This window comes from Mytilus edulis, chromosome 14, assembly GCF_963676685.1.
Source record: "Mytilus edulis chromosome 14, xbMytEdul2.2, whole genome shotgun sequence".
Taxonomy (NCBI): domain Eukaryota; kingdom Metazoa; phylum Mollusca; class Bivalvia; order Mytilida; family Mytilidae; genus Mytilus; species Mytilus edulis.
The window spans coordinates 33,033,461-33,055,622 of NC_092357.1; the positions used below are offsets into that span (position 1 = coordinate 33,033,461).

General features: G+C 32.3%; 1 protein-coding gene across 1 annotated transcript; it reads left to right on the forward strand.

Annotated features, from left to right (window-relative positions):
- Nucleotides 1-1,939: 1,939 nt before the first annotated feature.
- On the forward strand, nucleotides 1,940-3,848 carry LOC139503549 (carboxypeptidase B-like). The gene is made up of 2 exons (XM_071293349.1): nucleotides 1,940-2,074; nucleotides 2,793-3,848. The coding sequence occupies exon 2, from the start codon at nucleotides 2,802-2,804 to the stop codon at nucleotides 3,777-3,779; it is 978 nt and encodes a 325-aa protein (XP_071149450.1). The 5' UTR covers nucleotides 1,940-2,074; nucleotides 2,793-2,801; the 3' UTR covers nucleotides 3,780-3,848.
- Nucleotides 3,849-22,162: the final 18,314 nt, after the last annotated feature.

Consider the following 22,162-nt stretch of genomic DNA (forward strand, 5'->3'; position numbering starts at 1 on the left):
TTCGTTTCCACATATGAAAGGTCCTGCAAGTAAACAGATATCGATGTGTGTATCAACTGTGACAAATAAATGAACACTTTAAAGTAACATCTTGAATGCAATTATTTATTTTCAATTATTTACATATGTAAACATATTCTACGTGTTAGAATTATCTCTATAAAATAAAAAAAAGCTTGAAGAGGGCAATTAGTTAACAATCTAAGTACTTGAAAGCATTCAAGGAAAGCTTTCTTTTTATACTGAATCGTTATACTATTCGTTTTGTTTTGATGCTGAATTTTAAGTTTTGGGTTAATTTTTTAGATTTTTTTCCATATATTTTTTTAGAAATTTTAAGTATGTATGAATATAAATACATGATTTTCTGTTATATTAAAACGATTCTTATAGTTGGAATTCAAATCATACAGACAATGTTAAAATATCAGATAATTATGTCGATGCCTTATGAAATTGCAAAGCAAAATCTTTAAATACAACAGCGTATTAAAATCACTGTACAGATTACCCGAATGAATATGAACAAAAGGAGATGTGGGGTGTGACAAGACAGCGGCACAATGTAAGAATATATATATAGGTCAATTTCATACACAAAACAGTCTTGATTTTAGTTAAAGCACAGTGTCAGTCAATTCAACCTTATAACACTTTGCACCAGAAATACTGATAAAATTATACTCTTTTTTTACACGATCAATAGAATATTGTCATATGACCGACTTTAACTTCGGAGAATACAATTTTACGACAGGTTAACCACTCTGTGGTAGGCCATCTGGTACACTGTAAAGTGGGGAAATCTAATTGTTTTACGTTTTCAATACACGACAAAGTTATCAGAATACAGTATTTTTTTTCCTCAAATTGCACCGATTTCACTTGGACTATATTTCATGCAGTTGCTCTTACTTGATAGATTACCATAATGTCATACTGATAATGGAAGTTTCGTCCCCGAAGGTATCACCAGCCCAGTAGTCAGCACTTCGGTGTTGACATGAATATCAATTATATGGTCATTTTTGTAAATTTCCTGTTTTACAAAACTATGAATTTTTCGAAAAACTAAGGACTTTCTTATCCGAGTAATAAATTACCTTAGCTGTATTTGGCACAACTTTTTTGGAATTTTGGGTCCTCAATGCTCTTCAACTTTGTACTTGTTTGGCTTACAACTATTTAGATCTGAGCGTCACTGATGAGTCTTATGTAAACGAAACGCGCGTCTGGAGTATTAAATTATAATCCTGGCACCTTTGATAACTATTTGCACCACTTAGTCGATCCCACTGCTGGTAGACGTTTCGTCCCGAAGGTATCACCAGCCCAGTAGTCAGCACTTCGGTGTTGACATGAATATCAATTATATGGTTACTTTTATAAATTTCCTGTTTACGAAACTATGAATTTTTCGAAAAACTAAGGATCTTCTTATCCCAGGAATAAATTACCTAAGCTGTATTTGGCACAACTTTTTTTGAATTTTGGGTCCTCAATGCTCTTCAAATTTGTACTTATTTGGCTTTACAACTATTTAGATCTGAGCGTCACTGATGCGTGTGATGAGTCTTATGTAGACGAAACGCGCGTTTGGCGTATCAAATTATAATCCTGGTATCTTTGATAACTATATACAGCAGAGCAGGTGAACTTTAGAAAATTTATATATTCTGGAGACCAAAAAAGATGCGAAAATAGTCTAATCAAAACTCTGGATCTTCTATCTCTGTTTGTGCATTCTGAACTAGTTAAATAAAAAGCCCGAGCAGGCAAAATACAAATGACGAACAAGTACATTTGAAAAAATTGCTAGAACAGATACAACCGTACTAAGTCACTATAATGCACTGACATTGTAATACTTGAATGATAATAATAGTAACATTATCACAAATGCACTTCATGTTCAGCATACAAATAGCATGTAGTATTTGTCCGCCAAACACATGTTGATTTAATTTCTTTTAAAAACTGATCAATATATATATGTCACTCTACAATATATAAGTAACGCACGTTATGTATATTTCATCGTGCATCCTAGGAAACACAAAACATTTATAAGCAGGTAAGATTTTTTTTCTTGTCGCTTTTTTTAAGCAAAATAAAATTTAATTATATGGCGTATCATCTGAAATTTGTAAATGTAAAATATTAAACTTAAGAAAAAAGAATACACATTAGAGAATTACCTTTATCTAGGAATTATAGTAGGCTAACTTAATTTTATACTACCTTTCTATTCTATTCCATCCTTTATTCCCAGTCGATCTATCTTTTATGCGACTACTAAATGATGTCAACTAAGGAAATATTATGCACAGATCATTGTTTAAGTGATAAGATCTAAGCAGGGAAAGAAAAATGAAAAAATTTGAAAGTTGAATTTAATAACTGAAGTAATTTTACATTTTACTGATTTTCTTTAGAATATAATTCATATTATTTATTTTAAAGCCAATTTCTACCTACATTTTTGTATTTAGATATTTTTTATTTTGATTTAACATACTGATCCAAGCTGGTTCTAAAATCTAGAATCAAATGACTGTCCCCTAAGACAATGTGTGCAGGTGAGCGATCATAGCAAAATGCTCTCTGTTTGTTTCAATGTTTGCAAATATCAAAGGAAGTAATACAGTACAAATTAGAATTATGCTACCATCACTGATACTAGAAACTATTGTAATAATAATAATAATTATTATTATTAATATTATTATTATTATTATTATTATTTTACGTACAGATATATAAATATATATTATCTACTTTTTTTATTTCAGAAAGACAGGATGAAACAGTCCATTTTAATCTTGTTCTTTGCACTAGGGTGCTTTGCGTTTGACTTTAGCATATATAATAAAATTGATGATATAGAGAGGTATTTGACCACTTTGGATTCTTCCAAAGGCAGAGTTAAGTCGAGGTTAGAAAGTATTGGTACTACGTATGAAGGAAGGAGTATTAATATGATAACAATGTCAACTAATGCTAGGGCACCATATTGTGGTTGCAAAAAGAAGGCGATTTTGATTGAATGTGGAATTCATTCCAGAGAATTCATATCGATTGCCTTCTGTCTTTACTTTATGGACTTTCTCAAAAACACCCAAACAGGAATCCAGTTGGTGAAAAAGTTTGACTGGTACTTAATACCTGTCCTAAACCCAGATGGTTACGTATACTCTATGAATGTGGAAAGACTTTGGAGAAAAAACAGAAACCCATTTAATGAAACATGTGTTGGCACTGACCTGAACAGAAATTTTGGGATGGAATGGGATCCAGCTAATGAAGGTTCAGATGATCCTTGCAATTTATTTTCATATTCAGGTCCGCAAAGTTTCAGTGAATTGGAAAGTCAAGCAGCGAGAGATGTTATAGTGAACCGGGGTATTGATTTTGTTGGTTATTTAGGGGTGCATGCTTTTGGTCAGATGTGGATCTATCCTTGGGGATATACGTTTGATTTAGTACCGGATGATGCAACTCTAGCGAAGTGTGCTCAAATTGCAACTGCAGCAGCAACAGATAGAAATGGAATCCCGTATACATATGGTAAAGTCACAGATTTCTTCCCAACGATTGGAGGGCTAGCTGTGGATTACGCAAAATCAGCGGCCATTAAATTTTCTTACGAAATTGAGCTACGAGATAATGGTACATTTGGTCATTTACTGCCAGAGGATCAAATTATTCCGACCTCTGAAGAAACAACTGATGCCATTGTTGCCTGGGCTGACTGTGTCTGCGCTGAAATTGCTTCTTAAGGCAAAAAACGCAGGAAAATAAAGTCCTATTAAATTGAATAAAGTAAATACTTTACGCATAAATAGAAACTTATATATTTACTAGATTATCTGTCATTACAAATCGACATTACTTATATATTAAAGGTAGGAAAATACATGAATGAAAAAGGGTTATAAACTATTAAAGCACATTCTGTTTTTTTCGTATTTTTTAAATTATTTATTAGGCCGTTGGCTTTTTCGTTTTTCATGTCGGGGTCTTTATTTTCGCATTGTTGAAAGCCGTACAATGGCCTTTAATTGCTTACATCCACTTCATTGACTGCTCTGGGGGATAGAAAACTGTTGTCTCATTGGCAATCATACCACATCTCCTTATTTTCATATTCTTTAAATAGATTCACATTTGTAAAGAATGCATGCATGTTAAACCAGACAATTGTTTTTAGATTTGTAGTGATATCGCAATTTCCCCACAATCAATTATAGAATTCCCTTAAACATTGTGGTTTGAAGATGCCAATATTAGTTTCTTTGTTGTGTATGTACACCATACAAATAGTAGTTTTCTCGGACAAAAATGAAAAACAAATGTAACTAGTAAAAAGAAATGCCTCTTATATCATTACAAAAGGCAACAGTAGTATACCGCTGTTCAAAAGTCATAAATCGATTTGAGAGAAAACAAATCCGGGTTACAAACTAAAGCCGAGGGAAACACATCAACTATAAGAGGAAAACAAAGAAATAACAGGGACACTGAAGTGCAACAAAAACAAAATCCAACATACATAGAAACGAACTAATATGAAAACAACTGCCATATTCCTAACTTGGTACAGGACATTTAAAGAAAAAATGGTGGGTTAAACCTGGTTTTATGGCTATCCAAACCTCCCGCTTATATGACAATGTTAACAAATATCGCTAAAATGACAACAATACATGACAGAAATACAGCACAAACACACACAAGAACACTCATCACATAGAAACGCACAAACAATTGATATAATAGTCGACACAATATGCAAACTGCAGAACAGCAACGAACATCTTCCATCAAATCTTGAACTTCATACTATTATTTTCACAATACCAGTCCGAACAATTATCATAACAATGATTAAAAGGCTATTTTATAATTATTTGGACTACAAACGATACACGTTTAATATGGTTTTTACATACGAAGACAATATTATTGGAGGCTTTATCTGCTGGAACAACGACATATTTGTCATGCAAAGAGGATAACGCATCAACAACCTCCGGGTTCTTGAATGGGTTAGAAACCATAGGACTCATAGTACAAAGCGGGAATTAAAATAGGTTAAACATATCACACGATAAAATACCGAGACACGTCGTATAGCAATGCAAATTCACACTTTGTAAAACGGTCATATTCGGGAATAGGTCACGTTCGGTACTTAGCAGACAATCGACATAGATGTTAAACCACAATCTAAGACGTGGTAAAAACGTCATTAGTTAGTTTAGACACAGACAAATCGTATAGATCAACCAATTCGTGATGGTGTCCATAAAATATACGGAGTGTCATTTTTAATCTTTCCACCTCATAACTCTGTTGGAGCAGTTTCTGCGTAATGAGCACACTTCTGTATATGAAGTCCGTATAGTGTGAGCATAACGTATCAATTGAGATATGTAAACACCATACGACGGAGCAGAGGATATGTTACTGCCAAGAAAAGGGAAATTGATAATTGGGAAGTAGAAATTATTCCGTTAGTCCTTCTTGTGTCAGTAGTATCCTTAATTTCAAGTTCACTGGGATATATGAGATGCAAATACTGACTGAAATATGGGTTATTTAGTGATAGGACATCATCAAATATCTGAAAGCAAAATTAAAGAATTTTGCAGGGTGCTTTTTCTTTCCGTCTTTTTAAAAGAAGGTTCTGAATGAATTCTGCTTCATACGAGTACAAAAACAAGACGGTCAGAAGGAGTGCACAATTAGTACCCATGGAATACCGACTGTCTGTTGAAACTTAAATCCTCCAAACTCAACAAATATATTGTCGATTAAAAAGTCCAGCATTTTGATAATATCATCTTCACTGTATTTTCTGATAGAATCAGTGTGGTTCTTCACAAAATAAGAATTGTTATAACCCATAAAAAGAAATCTACGATTCCATTTTTATAGAAAAAGCTCTGTTTATAATTGAGATGGTGAAGTCGATCCTTCAATCGAGCATGGTAGTAGTGTAAAGCGTAGAAACATCAAAGGTCTTAATGTTGGTGCAAAATTGCAGAGATTGTGATCTAAGATTTAGCAGTAGATCTTAAGAATTTTTGGGAATCCACATCTGATTGACACCACTGGTTGAATATTTCTCATCACAATATTTTTGAAGGCCATCTTTAACTGTAGAAAGAATAGTATTTAACACTTTAGAAAGATGTTTAGTCGAACATCTTGATGATCCAGCTATGTGCCGTTCTTTATACGGAGTTTTGTGAAGTTTTGGTATATAGTATACTGATATATAATGCCATTAGATTTTCTTCGTTTTCTTTGATGTTAATACCAAATGAAAGAAGGACGGATTTGTGATTTCGTAAAATTTCATCCTTGGTAAATGGTCTTAAAGAATGTGTAGGATTACCAGTTGTGTTGTTAATTCCAAGCTATTTTGTAAGACATTGCAAATAAGGGTTTTCACATACGAAGACAATATTATTGGAGGCTTTATCTGCTGGAACACCGACATATTTGTCATGCAAAGAGGATAATGCATCCACAACCTCCGGGTTCTTGAATGGGTTAGAAACCATAGGACTCATAGTACAAAGCGGGAATTAAACTAGGTTAAACATATCAATTTCTTTCCCAGGGAACCCGAACATCCGTTCCTATATAAGGCTCCATGACACAAACACAAAAAGTCTGTGGGATGTATATGTTTGCAACATTTAGTCATGTGAAACAGCAACAGAAACATTTAAACGGAAAATTTAATTGACAGGTGCTACGCAAAAAAAAAGTCTTTATCACATTCTCATCACTAGAAGTACATTAAATAGCCTATACAAATTACAAAATACAATTAGTCTACAAAATATTAGATGCCATTCACAATTAATATTTAGAAAAAAGATAATTATACTGTGCATCTACTACTTTAATTCAATTCAATTAAGCTAATTGTATTCGTACGTATATTCGTGTAAAAGACAGAACATTTAAAAAACAAAATATGATCAAAAAGACCTAAAAGTCGTATATGTTGCCTATATATATGATGTAACGAATTTCTAGTCATTAGACTCATTATAATATGTTTTTGGATATTACTGAACCAATACATACATATATATCAAACTAAGTCCTCTCTGCACGTTTTTTTTTTTAATATTCATTTTGAATCCACAGATTACATTCTGCAATTGTTGATCAAAAACTGTAGCTTACAATTAGCTTCGTATTTAGTGACGAAGTTTACCGATCGTTACCAATTGATATACAATCAACACAAAATCATGAAGCACGTGAAAATAAGTGAGACGATAGAGATATATAATTTTTTTCTCCAAGCGTTCATTTTTGATATATTAACTTTGTTATAACAGTTATTAAATGATTTGGTGTATTATTTTACTTTCTTTTAGAATCGGTAAAACTTATGCATTTTTTACGTTAACTCTGTTTACCTTTGTTCATGAAAGGTGTTAAGGTTAAGGTCACTGCAAATGAAAAACCTGTCGGTGAATTACAGGACAGGAAGTCGAGAATTTATATTAAAAAAAATTTCGAAATCGCTTTCTCGAAAAACTACTCTGTGAATCCGCCTATGTGCAAGTACACGTATACCTGTACATTTATACGACTTGTTTAGTAGGGTTCTTATAACAACTCAATTTTCAAACAGTTACAGACTTTCCTTATAGATTTTTTCAACCCAAAATAGGTCAACAGATGTATTGATATTTATTTGCATTATATTTCTATCCGACGCAGCTCATTGCACATTGCACATATTGGATGAAACATGAAATTATTCTTGACAAATTTTTATCTAAAAATAAAAGTCAAATTTATGAAAAAAGTATATAATTATCAAAGATAGATATTTCAACTTGATAAAAGAAAATACAAAAATTAATAGATACATTAAAACTGGGATTCTACCATAAAAATAAAGAGGTAGAGCCAATTTGTCGGCATTCCTACAAAAATAAGGCCAAGACTATTGATTTTTTAATATTGATTTTATTTCATCATTAACATCCTTTATGCAAGGTACCATACCACGTTACTTGTCAGTGAGCCAAATAATATCGAACAAATTGAAATCGTGTTTTTATCATTCTGAATATATGTATATCTGTATTTGTCCTGGTCTTTTAAGTTTTTATCGTCTATAAGATAAGATAGGATAATACATGTATATATTTTAACCGGAGAACATCTTACATCAGTTGGTCATAGATCACCCTGTGTTACTAACACATGTTATATTGCCTTTTCTGGCACTTTAACAAATCGGCCGTTCGTCGTGATACAGATGCAACAGCTTCTTGGTGTTTTACCTACAATCACAATTTGTAGTGTAATTGATTTGTTCTGTTGCGTTGTTTTATTTTCTGATGACTTAGGTACCGGTGTAGGGACAGTGGTAATAATTCAGTGCTTGTATCTACACAGTTTGTGAGTTGGCGACAAAATTGCTGTTGACTGCATTTGTTACATATAATACCATGTTCAAAAAAGATTTCTAAAAATTAAACTTTGATACAATGGCCTTATTTTAAGTTATGTGTATATTACAACAGCAACATTTGGGCTTCATTGCTATAGAATCAAGTCTCGTGTTATCGGTTATGTACAGGCATCTACATCAGTATGACGGCAGTTGTTCCTTGAATATATGTAATAAATGTAAACACATGAATAGAAAGTAAGTCAAAAGTATGGACGGTCATAGGAATGCACACAATACGCGATACATTATTTGCATGAAAAATGATATACTAGTTAATTATATTGTTAAAATTAACCAGAATGCCTCTATGAATTAAGCAAACATCCGAAAAAAATATGATAGAAACATTAAAATTTAATAATAACAACACAAAAAATGCAAAATTTTGAGCGAGATTTGAACCCTTTCTTCGAATTGATCATTCATTAGTAGTTATGTACTCTTTTTTTATCTTTATAGCATGCTATGTGTGTTTACTATGACAGGACACTTCAATACCACTGAACTGGACAAATGAAGCGTTTTAAATAGTACCTTTCTATACCCTCTCTTGGTACCCAAAAAACCATCATTCATTAGTAGTTCTGTACTCTACTGATTGAGCCACGGCAATCCTTATCCATAAACTTCTTATTAAGGAGCTATATTGCTACAATTTAGCGATGATACAATTTGTCTTTAAACAGTTGTTTTTTGTGTTATAAGGACATACCAAATCGATTTTATTTTTGAGGAAAAAAGTAGTATGAATTACAACAGTCATCAAAAACATAACTTTTTTTTTGGTTTGAAATGTCCTTCTGGGGGGATTCCCTGTTTACCCCACCTAAAAACACCCGAAATTTCGCATATTGTACTTTCATCCTTTTTGAGGGTTAAATTAACTATTGATCACACATGTCATAATATATGTAAATCGAGATATTGATCAAAAAGGATTTTTATTTTTTGTTTTTATAGTAAATTTTATTCTGTCGGCACTTTGAAATTGGCCCTTTCTGTGAAAAAAATTGCCGACAAATTGGTACTACCTCTTTAAGATCCTTTAACTTCAAGAAAATAACTTTGAAACCAGGAAAAAGCTAACGACCGATGATTGGGAATTGAAGCTTTCGAGACGAAATAATACATATTTGAATTGTTTTTTTTTTTACTTTCTGTAAAAAAATCGATTCTCGTTTGTCGTGTTTGTACATTTAAACTTGATTAGGAAATCATCGGTTCTTCGTCAGTCTGGGGTGCGGTTCGCTAAAATTGCTTCCCTTGTTTATTTGGCTCTCCGGTCAAATCATGTCATTTCGCTGCCTCCAATGGTAGACGCGACAACGATGGGTGTCGTCAGGACAGGTACGATTAAAGGAATCCGTTATGAACTAGACGATCCCCATTGGTATAGGTGAGATGTATAATAGTTGTTGCTTTAGAATAAATGCATGTTGTAGAATAACTCATAATCAGGAATCGCTGGAAAGGAAAGAAACGTGTTGCTACGATGACCCGGAAACCGAAGGTAGACAATTTAAAAAAAAATCTAGAGACGATCGATAGTTTATATAAAAGTTATAATAACCATCTATAAGTATCAAAATAATTCATATGTAACATCTATAAAAAAAAAAAAAACACAAAAAAAAAACACGGTCTTTCAAAGAAGGCCGTTTCATCTTTTCGGGGTATGGCCGATACATCCTATGGACGTCATGGCAGTATGGCCGTCACGTCCTGCATCGGTTCTGAGTATGCTACCTACACATTCAAACATATACACAACCACAGTATTCCCTATCTATCTAATGTGTTTTCATAATTATGTCCTATAGGGCAAAAAAAGGTAGCAGTTGTTTATGTCTTGGTGTTAAGCATTTTCAGGGGAGATAATGTTATTTTTTGAGTTGTGTTTGATTAGGTTTGATACACTGTAACATTATATAATACACACTCATAAAGTCGCTAAAAAGCGCTTATCACACAAAATGAACTCGATGTCAATTATTCTATTTACCGGGTTATTGGTTCTTTATCCTTACTAAATGTTTTTGTGGTGTATATAACAAAAAGGGGGTGCTTTAAAAAAAAAACACCGGAATACCTTATAATCCTACAATACCTGCAACTGTTTACAGAATAAGAGAGATAGTTCGTATTCTAAACCAAATTTTTTTCACATATTCGTTAGATATGTTGAAAATATAGCCAAATGTTAAGTATGTATATCCATCCCACTTTTTTAATTCATTATTTAAACAGACAGCTCTAAAGAATATGCAATAACCTAAAATTGATAATTTAGCTAACAATGAGTCCAGTACATTTTTCCAACAAGTGTAGACCAATGAAAACATTTGATATGATTTGAAAAATTGGGCAATGAAGTAAGATCTTGTGGTTTCATAGACATTAATTATAATTCAACATTTTCGATTTATATTTATCTTTAATTCATATTATGTATCATGACATGTATATATCTCTTGATGCATATAATGTATAAATCCAGTGGCCTGTGTTCAGATCTGTTTGTACGGGCAACATGTGGTTGGAAGTCCCACTTTAATTGCTTGTTAATTTTTTTTTTTTTTTTTTTTGCAGTAATGCTCCGAGACTAAAAGCAAGATAGACAGTAATTTTATCAAGAAGTTAGGGAGATGGTTACCGAACAGATTCCTTAACATCATGGTTTATAAGAGACTGCTGAGCCTTGTCTAGTGCAAGCTGATGACATGCCCTACCTGTGACGCTGGCTGTAAAGCCCCTATTTTGAAAGCACGTTAAGATATTGTGTGGAAGTTCTGCTATATCTGACAGTCAGATCTTGAAATTATAAGTACATATGCCGTTCAAAGGGATGGAACAGGGGGGATAAGCTTTTAAGTGATTCTAATCTGAGCTTCCAATTTGAACTATGGAAAGCAATATATAAAGATATGTAGGAGAAACTATCTTTATGAATAAAATTATCCCACAATAGGAACTTTGCAGAATTTGTTAAACATATCCATAACAGAAGAGATGTTAATGTCTCCTTCGTACATTTGTAGTACTGATGGTAATTCAGATGCACAGTTGTTTTTCTTCTGCTTCACATATTTATTAATTTCTAACCCAATGTTTTGTGATTTAATTGCTGAGATGATATAGCAGTGCCATTGGTTTCCCCTCTCTCTTTGTTCCACGAACTTGATCATCTGAACTCTGTTCTTTTTTTTTAATTGTACACCTGTTCAAGAACAGTTAAAAGAACATCTGCTTTGTGATTAATTTTTGCTATCTTTTTAAGACCAGCATCAAAATAAATTTTAAATAAAACAGGTTGTATATTCTTCAAAATGTGCCAGTCCAACGGAAATGTTAACACCCAAGAATGCTGTTCAGGTATATTCATTTTTCAACTTACAAAATATGTCAAAGGTTTTACCATCCTCAACAATTACCATGTGATTTAAATTTTTGATTTGTCAATATCAAGCAAATTGTCGATATTTTCCAAAACATGATAATAGTTCCCTTTTTCTTGTTAACAACAAAGAACTTTCTCTTGTATAAACGAAACTGTATGATTTATTCCTAAAAAAAATATATTCTGATCCCCAATTCGATGGAAAAAAATATTGTCAATCAAATGATAGATATTCCTCATACCTTATAGTGTTAAATTTAAATAAAATAAAAATTGATTGATAAGAGTCGGAAAGTAAAAAACAAGTTGCTTTCTTTAAAAAAAAGAAAAGCAATACGTGAACCCAAACATTCTGACTGGTAACCAAAAAGTTGTTGCTGAATGTTTGTTTGCTTCTGAATTGAAAAAAAACTGAATGTGAATAGAATAAGATAAGATAATAATGATGTTAAAACACGTGTCAATTGAGAGCAATGATGGATAGTGGTGAATAGAAACGTGTATATCCAGCTACTATTTTAATATACATTTAAGGCTCGACTAGTTTATTCATTTCTTGGGAGTGTACGTCATTTTTTCATGACGTTTTTTAAAAATCCCAGTTTTTATCAACCTGGTGTTTAATGAAAATTACACAAACCAATCGCAGTAATATATATTTAATCACATAATTTGCTATATAATTTGGATGCATTTATTTTATCAATCATATCTTCATATTTTGTTTCCTGGATGCCTCCAATTATTCTCAATTCAAATTTCCATGTGAAGTGCAACCCTGATGCACGCAACTTATAAGAAGGTAACGTATATATTTATTGAGCCTGAGTAACACATCAACTTCAGCATTGGAACCTCTTATATAAAGACATATTTTGGTAAAAAAAAATCTCAAATTTTAAGGATTTCCTGATGTTACTTAAATCAATCAAAGTAGTCTTCAGGAAAACATTGTTTTGAGGAACATCTTATTTCCAAAAGTTATATGAATACCTGAACATACTCTAAAAAGAATTAATTGTAATAAAAAGATATGTAGATATAAAAAATATCATGCCACGATTAAAATGATGTACACCAGACGCGAAAAAAGTCTACAAAGAATCATCAGTGACGCACGAATAAAAAAAGATAAAAAGGCCAAATAAAGTACGAAGCTAAGTTATCAATTCCTTGAGTAGTAACTCCTTAGCATTTCGAAAATATCAAAGTTTGTAATAGGGCAGAGACTCAAAGAAGAAAACAAAAGAGAAACAGCTAGAGGTCAGAATATTGTAAGTAATGATGGTCGTGCTTGAAAGTAACATGTCAAGCTCTTACTGCCGTGTCCTGAATTCAAATAGGAAAAGCGAAAATTTGCATTCACGAGTGAAATTAATATTGCATGCACGTGCTAAGTCTGCGCTAGAAGAAGTAAATAAATGCATACGCACTGATATTCTGCATAAGAATACGCATTTGCGTCATCACATATATTAATTTAATAGTTGAATTCGGATGTCAAAATATCTACCTCAGCTGTTTTGACTCCGTATAGCTAGTGGAAATAGTTTTCATATAATACAAATATTTCAATACTTATAAGGTTGGATTATTAAAGCAAATACACAAAAAAAAGAGAAATTTTATAATTAACATTACATTCCTGTTAGTAATTTTTTCCGAATATTTAGAATTTAATATCTATAAACACCAACGTCAAGTATTTGCGGATGGACATTTTATTTATCAAATAAAACGCTTTTAAACTCTAACATTAATTTTCATTATATGAGTATATTGCTATAAAAATATAAGCAGAGACTTATACATCCATACAAAAACAGTATAGAATAATTAACATTATTATATATCAGGGGGTTCACGCAAAAAAATGTTCGATCTCAGACAAGAAAACTATACCCCCCCCCCCTTTTGAAGTTAAATGGTTGCTTCCTAATTGAGGGATTGTTTCCTGATGAGCTTTGATAGAGTATTGTTGCATATTTTACAGATATATCTTTCTTTGGATAATGAAAGAAATAATTAAGTATAACGTCAAAGTCGGGAATTTGACGAAGATCGCGTTGGTGGACGATTTTCCTCAGATCGATGTGGCATACTACATGTTACTGACACAAAATGTCTCGTGTCCCGCGATCGTTTACAACACGATTCGCAAAGAAAAACTTTGGTGGGATTAGTTGGCGAATCAATAAAATGTTCCTCTATAACTTTAAAAAAAAAATTGGACATATCATGTATTTCAAGGTTAATATGTTGTCCGATGTTTACACATAGCTGACAAGTGTCTGTTTTTTGTCTCTTACTTGGTGGCTTTCCTGAATATAAATTCGCCATTTTTATACTGCATGCATTGCAGATACAATCACCCGACCGTATGTTAAACATTTTGTTCAACCACTGAAGATAATTTTGCATGTGTTATGTTATCACCGCCAAGAATTGGTTGAGCATCATTTCGCGCACTGTAGGCATTTGTGTTTAGATTTGTAGTTCATCCATACGTTGGATTAATACGTAAAAATTTGATGATTTTTAAATTATCATTAAAATAACCCTAGCAAAACAACACTAAATATGGGGCACTAGTATGATCTAGTATCGACATTGTTAGCTCTAAATATGACCCAAACACACTAGAGTAATATATACTTATGTGTAGTACGTGAATTATGAAGACACTCGTGTACTAGTTGTAAAATTGAGCATTATGAGAAAAACTGAAATTATAGTGAGTCACCGTATAAGGTAAAAACTAATATTTAGTGAGTCCTTATGTGAAGAACTTTAATATTCTTGAATCTGTTTCTGAGTTGTGAAGAACTAACATTAGGACAGTTATTTAAGTAAAGAACTATAATAAAAGCGAGTCCTTATGCGAAGAACTATAATAAAATTGAGTCTGATGTAAACTGTTAACTTTAATGCTTGAACATGTATGAAATTTTAAATTTGAAACTAACAATATCAGAATGCTTGATTTCTTGTTTGACAACATATTTGTTGCTTTTAAAAAACTAGTTTTTCTCCATAAATTTGCATTCTCCTGGGAACCAACTGTGCTTCTCGTCTTGCCGACTTGTATTTTAATTCATATGAGGTTAACTTCATACGGGAAATTTCATTGGAATGAAAGAACCGAAGTAAGCAGTATCCTTTAACTGAAATTTCCCCTATAAAGATGATATTCTTACTAAATAATTCAAATGTGGTGACTATGTACGCATTTATATCAAACTGACAATAAAGGTCGGTTGAAAACAAAACTTCACGACACAAAATGATGTCAGCTTCCCAATTGTGAACTTTTCATTTCTATGTATTAACATTTTCGCATCGAACATGAACTAACATGAGCAACATGAAGGGTGCCACATATGGAGCAGGATCCGCTTACCCTTCCAGAGCACCTTATATTATCCCGCCTTTGTGATGGGGTTTCATGTTGCTTAGTCCACATTTTCTATGTTGTGTTTTTCTTTTTTTAGCCATTGTGTTGTCAGTTTATTATCGACTTATAAGTTTGAATATCACTTTTGTATCTTTCGACTATTGACTGCATACATAATGCACATTTTTTTCACAAAGACATCCCTTTTTTGTTTTGAATCACAATTAGCTTAATAAAGGAAGTGGGGATCTCGTTGTAGCATGATAATCACGTGTGCAGGAGGTCGTTAGTAAGATCCCCGATCAGGTCAAACGAAAGACTTGACAATTAGGGTTTGCTGCTTCTCCGTTCAGAACGCATCATTAAGGAGTGAAAGAAAGACTAGATGGTTCGAAATTAGAACAAAGTGTGCGGGAAGTGTGACAATTGACAATTACGTTAAAAGCTGATATCAAAACATGCATTTAATTTGCCGCTTGTCATTTGGTCTGAAAGATGCTTTGGATTGTTGGCATTAAGTTCCTGTTCTAGTATACATTTTCTAGATAGGGAAAAAACAATACCACCATGTTTTAAAATTAAACCAAAGGGCGAAATGCAAGTAATGTCCAAATCTTAAAACTAATAATAAAAAAAATTAATTAGTGGATCTTCAGATTTATTTAATCTCTTAAGCTATTAAGGCAAGACGGTTTTAAAACCAAGATAAAAACATGTTGACATTAATATATAATTTTGAATAATCCTGGCCGTATTGGTCACAACTGTTTGGAACTTTTGGTCGTCAGTGATCTTCAATGTTTACTTGTTTTGGCTTTCAAACTTTTTTTTGTCATCTGGGCGTCACTGGTTAGTCTTGTGTGGACGTAACGCACGTCTGGAATATTATTTTTTTGTAACCTGGTACCTTTTGTTGGCTATTATTCGTTTGTTTCTCTGTCCTATATTTTCTCCCATTTATTTATTTATTGTTGTCCTGTCATGTAATGTTGTCATGTAATGTTGCCATGTAATGTTGTTATTTTAATGTTATACTTAACATTGCCATTTAAGCTGGAGGTTTGGTATGCCACAAAACCAGGTTCAATCCACCATTTGTTTCTTAAAATGCCCTGTACCAAGTCAGAAAAATTGACCATTGTTATATTATAGTTCTTTTCTGTGTGGGACACATTTTAATGTTGTGTTTCTGTTGTGTCGTAGTTCTCTTATATTTGATACATTTCCCTCAGTTTTAGTGTGTACCCGGATTTGGTTTTCCTTATCGATTGATGAATTTCGAACAGCGGTATACTAATGTTGCCTTTATTTCTCCAAATTTTTTTCATATTTGTTTATTCTATAAAAGAAGAAAACTTTTAAGAGTAATAAGGATAAATAAATTTGATTCTCGAATAATTCAAGGTCACCGAAATTGTCAGTCAGCTATAATTTGTTTCAATACACTTTATAAATCTTTTTGTGATAGAACAGGTGCGATTTTTTAAATTTGAATTTATAGTCTAAAAGAAAGTCACAACGAAATAACTGTGTTCTTTGGTCATTTTCCTGTTATTGTTTGGAAATTGGTACTTTTATTTTGTCACAGTAAGATTCGCATTGTATTTGATATCATAGTTTAGACCTATTTCGTTTTCTTTTGTATATGTAATCAACTTCCATAATAATGATTGCTAGATCTGACCTAAATTCATGAATAAGAGATGCGAATAAGCCCAAATGGGCAGTTTTCGCTATTGTGTTTTGGAAACTGTACATCTATTGATCGTTTTTGGTATCTTCGCTTCTTTCTTTTTTGGTCAATGATATTTAGTAAATTGTATAAGATTTGTAGATTTAAACACCATGTTCAATGCAAGACGATAATATAATTTATCTATTCTCAACACTTAAATGAAACTTTATTCATGTATCCTTCATGATTGAATAATGAATATATAATTTAAAAGGATTTTTGGGGTTAAACTTACCCTTTCCCCCTTTCCCAATCACTCAATAAACATGATAAAGCCATCAACAAGTAAATCAAAGCAAAAATATCAATATTCGTCCACTTTTGAACACTATAAAAAAGATCCAGCAGTTTGCATTTATAATTTCAAATAATGAACAATTAAACCGGATGTTGCCGATTGTTTATCTTGTATTTGTTAACTACTTTACACTTACTTGTTGCTTATTCTTTATTTTTTTATGTTGTGTCATTGCACTCTTGTTTGTCTGTTTGTCCTTTTTTCATTTTTAGCCATGGCGTTGTCAGTTTATTTTCGATTTATGAGTTTGACTGTCCCTCTGGTATTTTTCGTCCCTCTTTTACATTAGTTCACTTTATTGTTTGATATTTTGTGGAACAAAAGTATATGTTAAAGGAAGATCCCAGGATTGCAACTATGAACAAAGAACAGACAAAAGACAGACCACAAATCTGGCAAACGAAAAGACAAAAAAATATACAATTTACATTTATCTGAAAACTAAAAATCGTGCACAACAATTCGAATGAAGCGTTTTGTGCTTAGAAACTACAATAGCCCTGACTTTTGTAACTAACGTGTGCTCTTCCAGTTATGTTGATCAACGAATGTCTTCAAACTCTCAATCCTTTCCTCGTCTCCTTTGAGGTTGATTTTATCAACAACAACAAAATCTGTTTTGATATTACCTTCGTTTTATCTTATTTACAAATCAGCATTGCAATCTCATTTAATGACTTTCTTTTAAATTAACATTTATATGTAACGAAAACATAAACACAAGTTAATATACATCTAATTTTTAAGTTGAACAGAGATTCTGTTTCTTATGTTCCACCAAGATAACTTTGGACATTTTTACTCCTTCATTATAAAGTTATTTCCATGGTTAGAATTAGGAAAACGTCCACTACTAGTATTTCTTTCGTTAAAAAAATAATTAAAAAAATAATGCTGTCGACAATTTAACCATCTTGTAAACAGTTATTCCATTGTATTACACAAAACACAAACTGGCAGAATGGTTTTGGTAAATATTCAAGATTGTAGAAATAGTTATAGAGGTTTGTTTTGATATTGGTGACAAATGATGACTGCTGTACCCATATTTTGACAATTTTACCTATTATGTCTGTTTTGATCACACATCGTTGTAAATATAATTCGATGCGACTGTCATACAAGTGAGAGGTTTAGAGTTATAAAACCAGATTCAATCCACCATTTTCTACATTTGAAAATTCCTGTACAAAGCCAGGAATATGACATTTATTGTCCATTCGTTTGATGTGTTTTATCATTTGATTGTGCCATTTGATCAGGGACTTTCTGTTTTGAATTTTCCTTGGAGTCCAGTATTTTTGTGATTTTACTATTCATTGGTCAAAAATTCATGAATTTTTATTTGTCTCATTTTCTTTAGCCAGATTTGTTGCGTGAAATTTGTAGATAATTTCTTAATTTTCTACAGCATTAACTGAGCAAATGCTGTAACGTTTTCTATTAGTACTTTTCATACATGTTTTATGAACTACTATCTGACGTTTTGTCAATGTATCATGTGAAGATGTGATCTGATGTAGATAATGTTTGAAATTTTAAGAAAGGAACAGAGTGCAATTACGTTATTGGAATTCTTGAGGAATTTTGCACTGATTAAATAAATAGTTCAGCTCCACGTCATCATAAAAGGTTTAGCACTAACAAATATTGATGTCGTATATTTTTTAAAATACAAATTGAGTTCAAGACGGAATGATATTAGCAGGATTGATTTGGTGCGTTTCTGAAACTGCAATTAAAACTTTTTCTCAATTAAATCGATTTGCTGAGCTTTTTTTTCCCTTAAACTCTATATGGCCTTGCATCCTAACAATCAATGTATAAGCATAAACCATTTTTACTTATTTACACGAAAAACAAAACAGTTATAGAAAATATTTACTTATTTTTAGTTGCTGAAAAAAAGTGACATTTAAACATCATTTGTTAAGAAAGTGTAATACAATGTATTATCAAACTTGAATAAACAAATATGGCATGCACATGTGGTGCAAGCCAACTAAATACAAATATCAATAAATTTATGTAGTTAAGTTCCATTGGGCCATTCCAGTTAATTTCTGACAGGTGGGGATGGATGGGGAGATATTTTGTCATACGTATCAGAAAAAAACATCATGAAAAACTACCTATCAGATCTATAAATTAAGACCTATTAGATGTAGAGTTTCTGTTCATATTGGGTGGATGGGCTTTCATGGGAAAAAATGACCTATCAGAATTTTTTACTGCAAGGATTGTACCCATCAGAATTTTAAATACAATACCAGATAATGTATGATAAGAAACTGTCTACATTCCAAAGCACCCCTAAGATCTGACATAGATATTTTTTGTAACCCCTAAGATGTAATTATTTTTAATTATTTACTGCTGCAAGACCCACAGAAATTTTTGCGTATAAGTGTACGTGTCAGATGAAAAAAACCAAAATTTCACACCTAAGATGTATAAATGTTACACCCCTCAGAAAGGACCATCCGTCCCCCTTTAGCAGATATTAACTGGAATGGCCCATTGTCCTTAGTCAGACAAGGTCATGCGTCTCACAACTGGTTTGATAGTTGTATCAGGGTGAACATAATTTATTGATTAGTTGTAATTGGCTTTGAACTAGCTTTGTGTCTATGAGTTCTTTTTATTCTTATAGTTGTTGTTGTGCTTTGTACCAAGATTTTGAGACTAAAGTGAAGCCAACTTTTAATTTATTTAAATTTTACAGTTTGTTCTTTTGTTGTGCTAATAAACCATTATTCAAGGTTATGAGAGGGTTGGGCGCTCACAAACATGCTACCCCCATTATGTATGTGATTGTCCCTAGTCAGAAGTCTTTCGTTCAGGTATTTTTATTGGTTTCATGTGCGTCATAATTATTTTTCGAAACATTGTTTGTGATAAACTATGCCGTTAGTTTCGGACTTTGCGGTATAAGTTTTTTCTCTTTTTTTTTGAGACGATGTTGCCTATAATTGTTTAAATCCATTTCATTTGAACTCAAATTGGTAATTTTCTCATTGGATATCATATCACATCCCTGATTTTCATCTATCAAAGTTTTGAAATTAAATTAATACAGATATATTCTCAGAAGTATTTTGAAAATATCGTTATTTGTTCATACAGTATTTACAATTGTATTAGACTAGTTAACATTATAAGTCCAACCTTGTTTCATAAACGTAAAATATCAAAAATACCGAACTCCCTTACTAAAGGCAAAATCAAAAGTTTTTTTTACCACATCAAACGAATGGAAAACAACACACATATTCCTGACCTGGTACAGGTATATCTTTATGTAGAAAATGGGGAATTACACCTGGGTTTTTTTAAGCTGGCTTGTCTTTTTGTTTTTGGGATATATAATTACCCAGCCAAGTCCACTCAGTGTTTTTGTTAGATGTATTTCTATTTGTATCCATCTCATGAGTTAAGCCTTTATCAACTGATTTTTATAGTTCGTCCTGATGTTGTACTGTTACACCGATGTCCGAGATAAGGGGAGGAATTGGATCTAGCTAACATGTTTAACCTCATCACATACAGTACTGTATGTATGTGCCTGTCCCAAGTCAGGAGGCTGTAATTCATTGGTTGTCGTTGTTGATGTGATTTATATTTGTTTTTCGTTCCTAATTAGTCCATTAGTCTTCACGTTTGAACTTTTTAAACTTTATCATTTCGGGTCCTTTTATAGCTGACTAAGCGGTATTGGCTATGATCATTGTTAAAGGCCGTATGGTGACCTATAGCTGTTAATATCTGTGTCATGTTGGTCTCTTGTGGAGAGTTGTCTCATTGGCAATCATACCACATCTTCTTTTTTGATTTTTTTTTTATATAAAAACCTCTATTTGTATGACAGTCGCATTAAAAATGAATGACTTACGTTGATACAAATATATTCACAGAATTTTTCAATAAATAATAAGTCATAACAGAACAAGAATAACTGATATACTACAGGGGAATGATTTGTGCCTATCAAAATACCTACAGCCTGCCATTAAACTTTATTGCTGAAACGTACATAAATTGATGCAAATAAAATTGAAGTTACTGCATCTAGACTATTTACCTGTTTCTTTAAAGAACAACACTTTGAATGAATGGCAGCAGATTAAATCAACAATCTGCGATTATATATCTGTAATGTCTTGTTTAATAACTTAAAATATTGAGCAATTCCAAGGCAAATATATCCATAATGGTTTTTTCAAAGCTCAATAATTAGGTTACACTTGTTATCTAAGTACTAGCTTATACAAGGCGAATGTGGGGAGATACTAAGGGGACAAGTAGAAACCACAAGTCGGGGAACGACAAACTACATACATATCACAAAAATTAAGCAAAAAACAGTTCACAAAACACTTTAATGAAAACTAGATTATATACAATGAACAATTCAACATACCGTTAATGGCCTGAGATGCACAATTAGAATAGTGACAATTGATTAGTGGTAATTTAAGCTATTGTCATTGGCAAGGCTACTCGGTGCAAAAATCAAAGATCAAACATGTTGAGATTTAGATGTAATTGTCAAAGTTGGTATTTTTTTTTGGAGGGAGGGTGCCGAGCCACCTAGTGGAGCTATATGGTAATTGTATAGACTTTAAATCTGTCAAACTCTTAACGTTTTATAATGTATGACCATTTTTCATAATTCTAGGACTGCGTAGGAATAAGGATTTGAAATTAATTTTATCTTAGTAGAAAGAACTTACTTGCTATGTCCCTCATCCGGAATTATTTTCATGTCGGGCCTTCTGACGTCATGTGATGTAATTCATTAATTTCAGGCTGTTCTTTATACATGATAGAAGTAACAT

Coding starts and splice junctions, on each gene's coding strand:
- LOC139503549 (XM_071293349.1), top strand. CDS start 2,802: ATGAAACAGTCCATTTTAATCTTGTTCTTTGCACTAGGGTGCTTTGCG.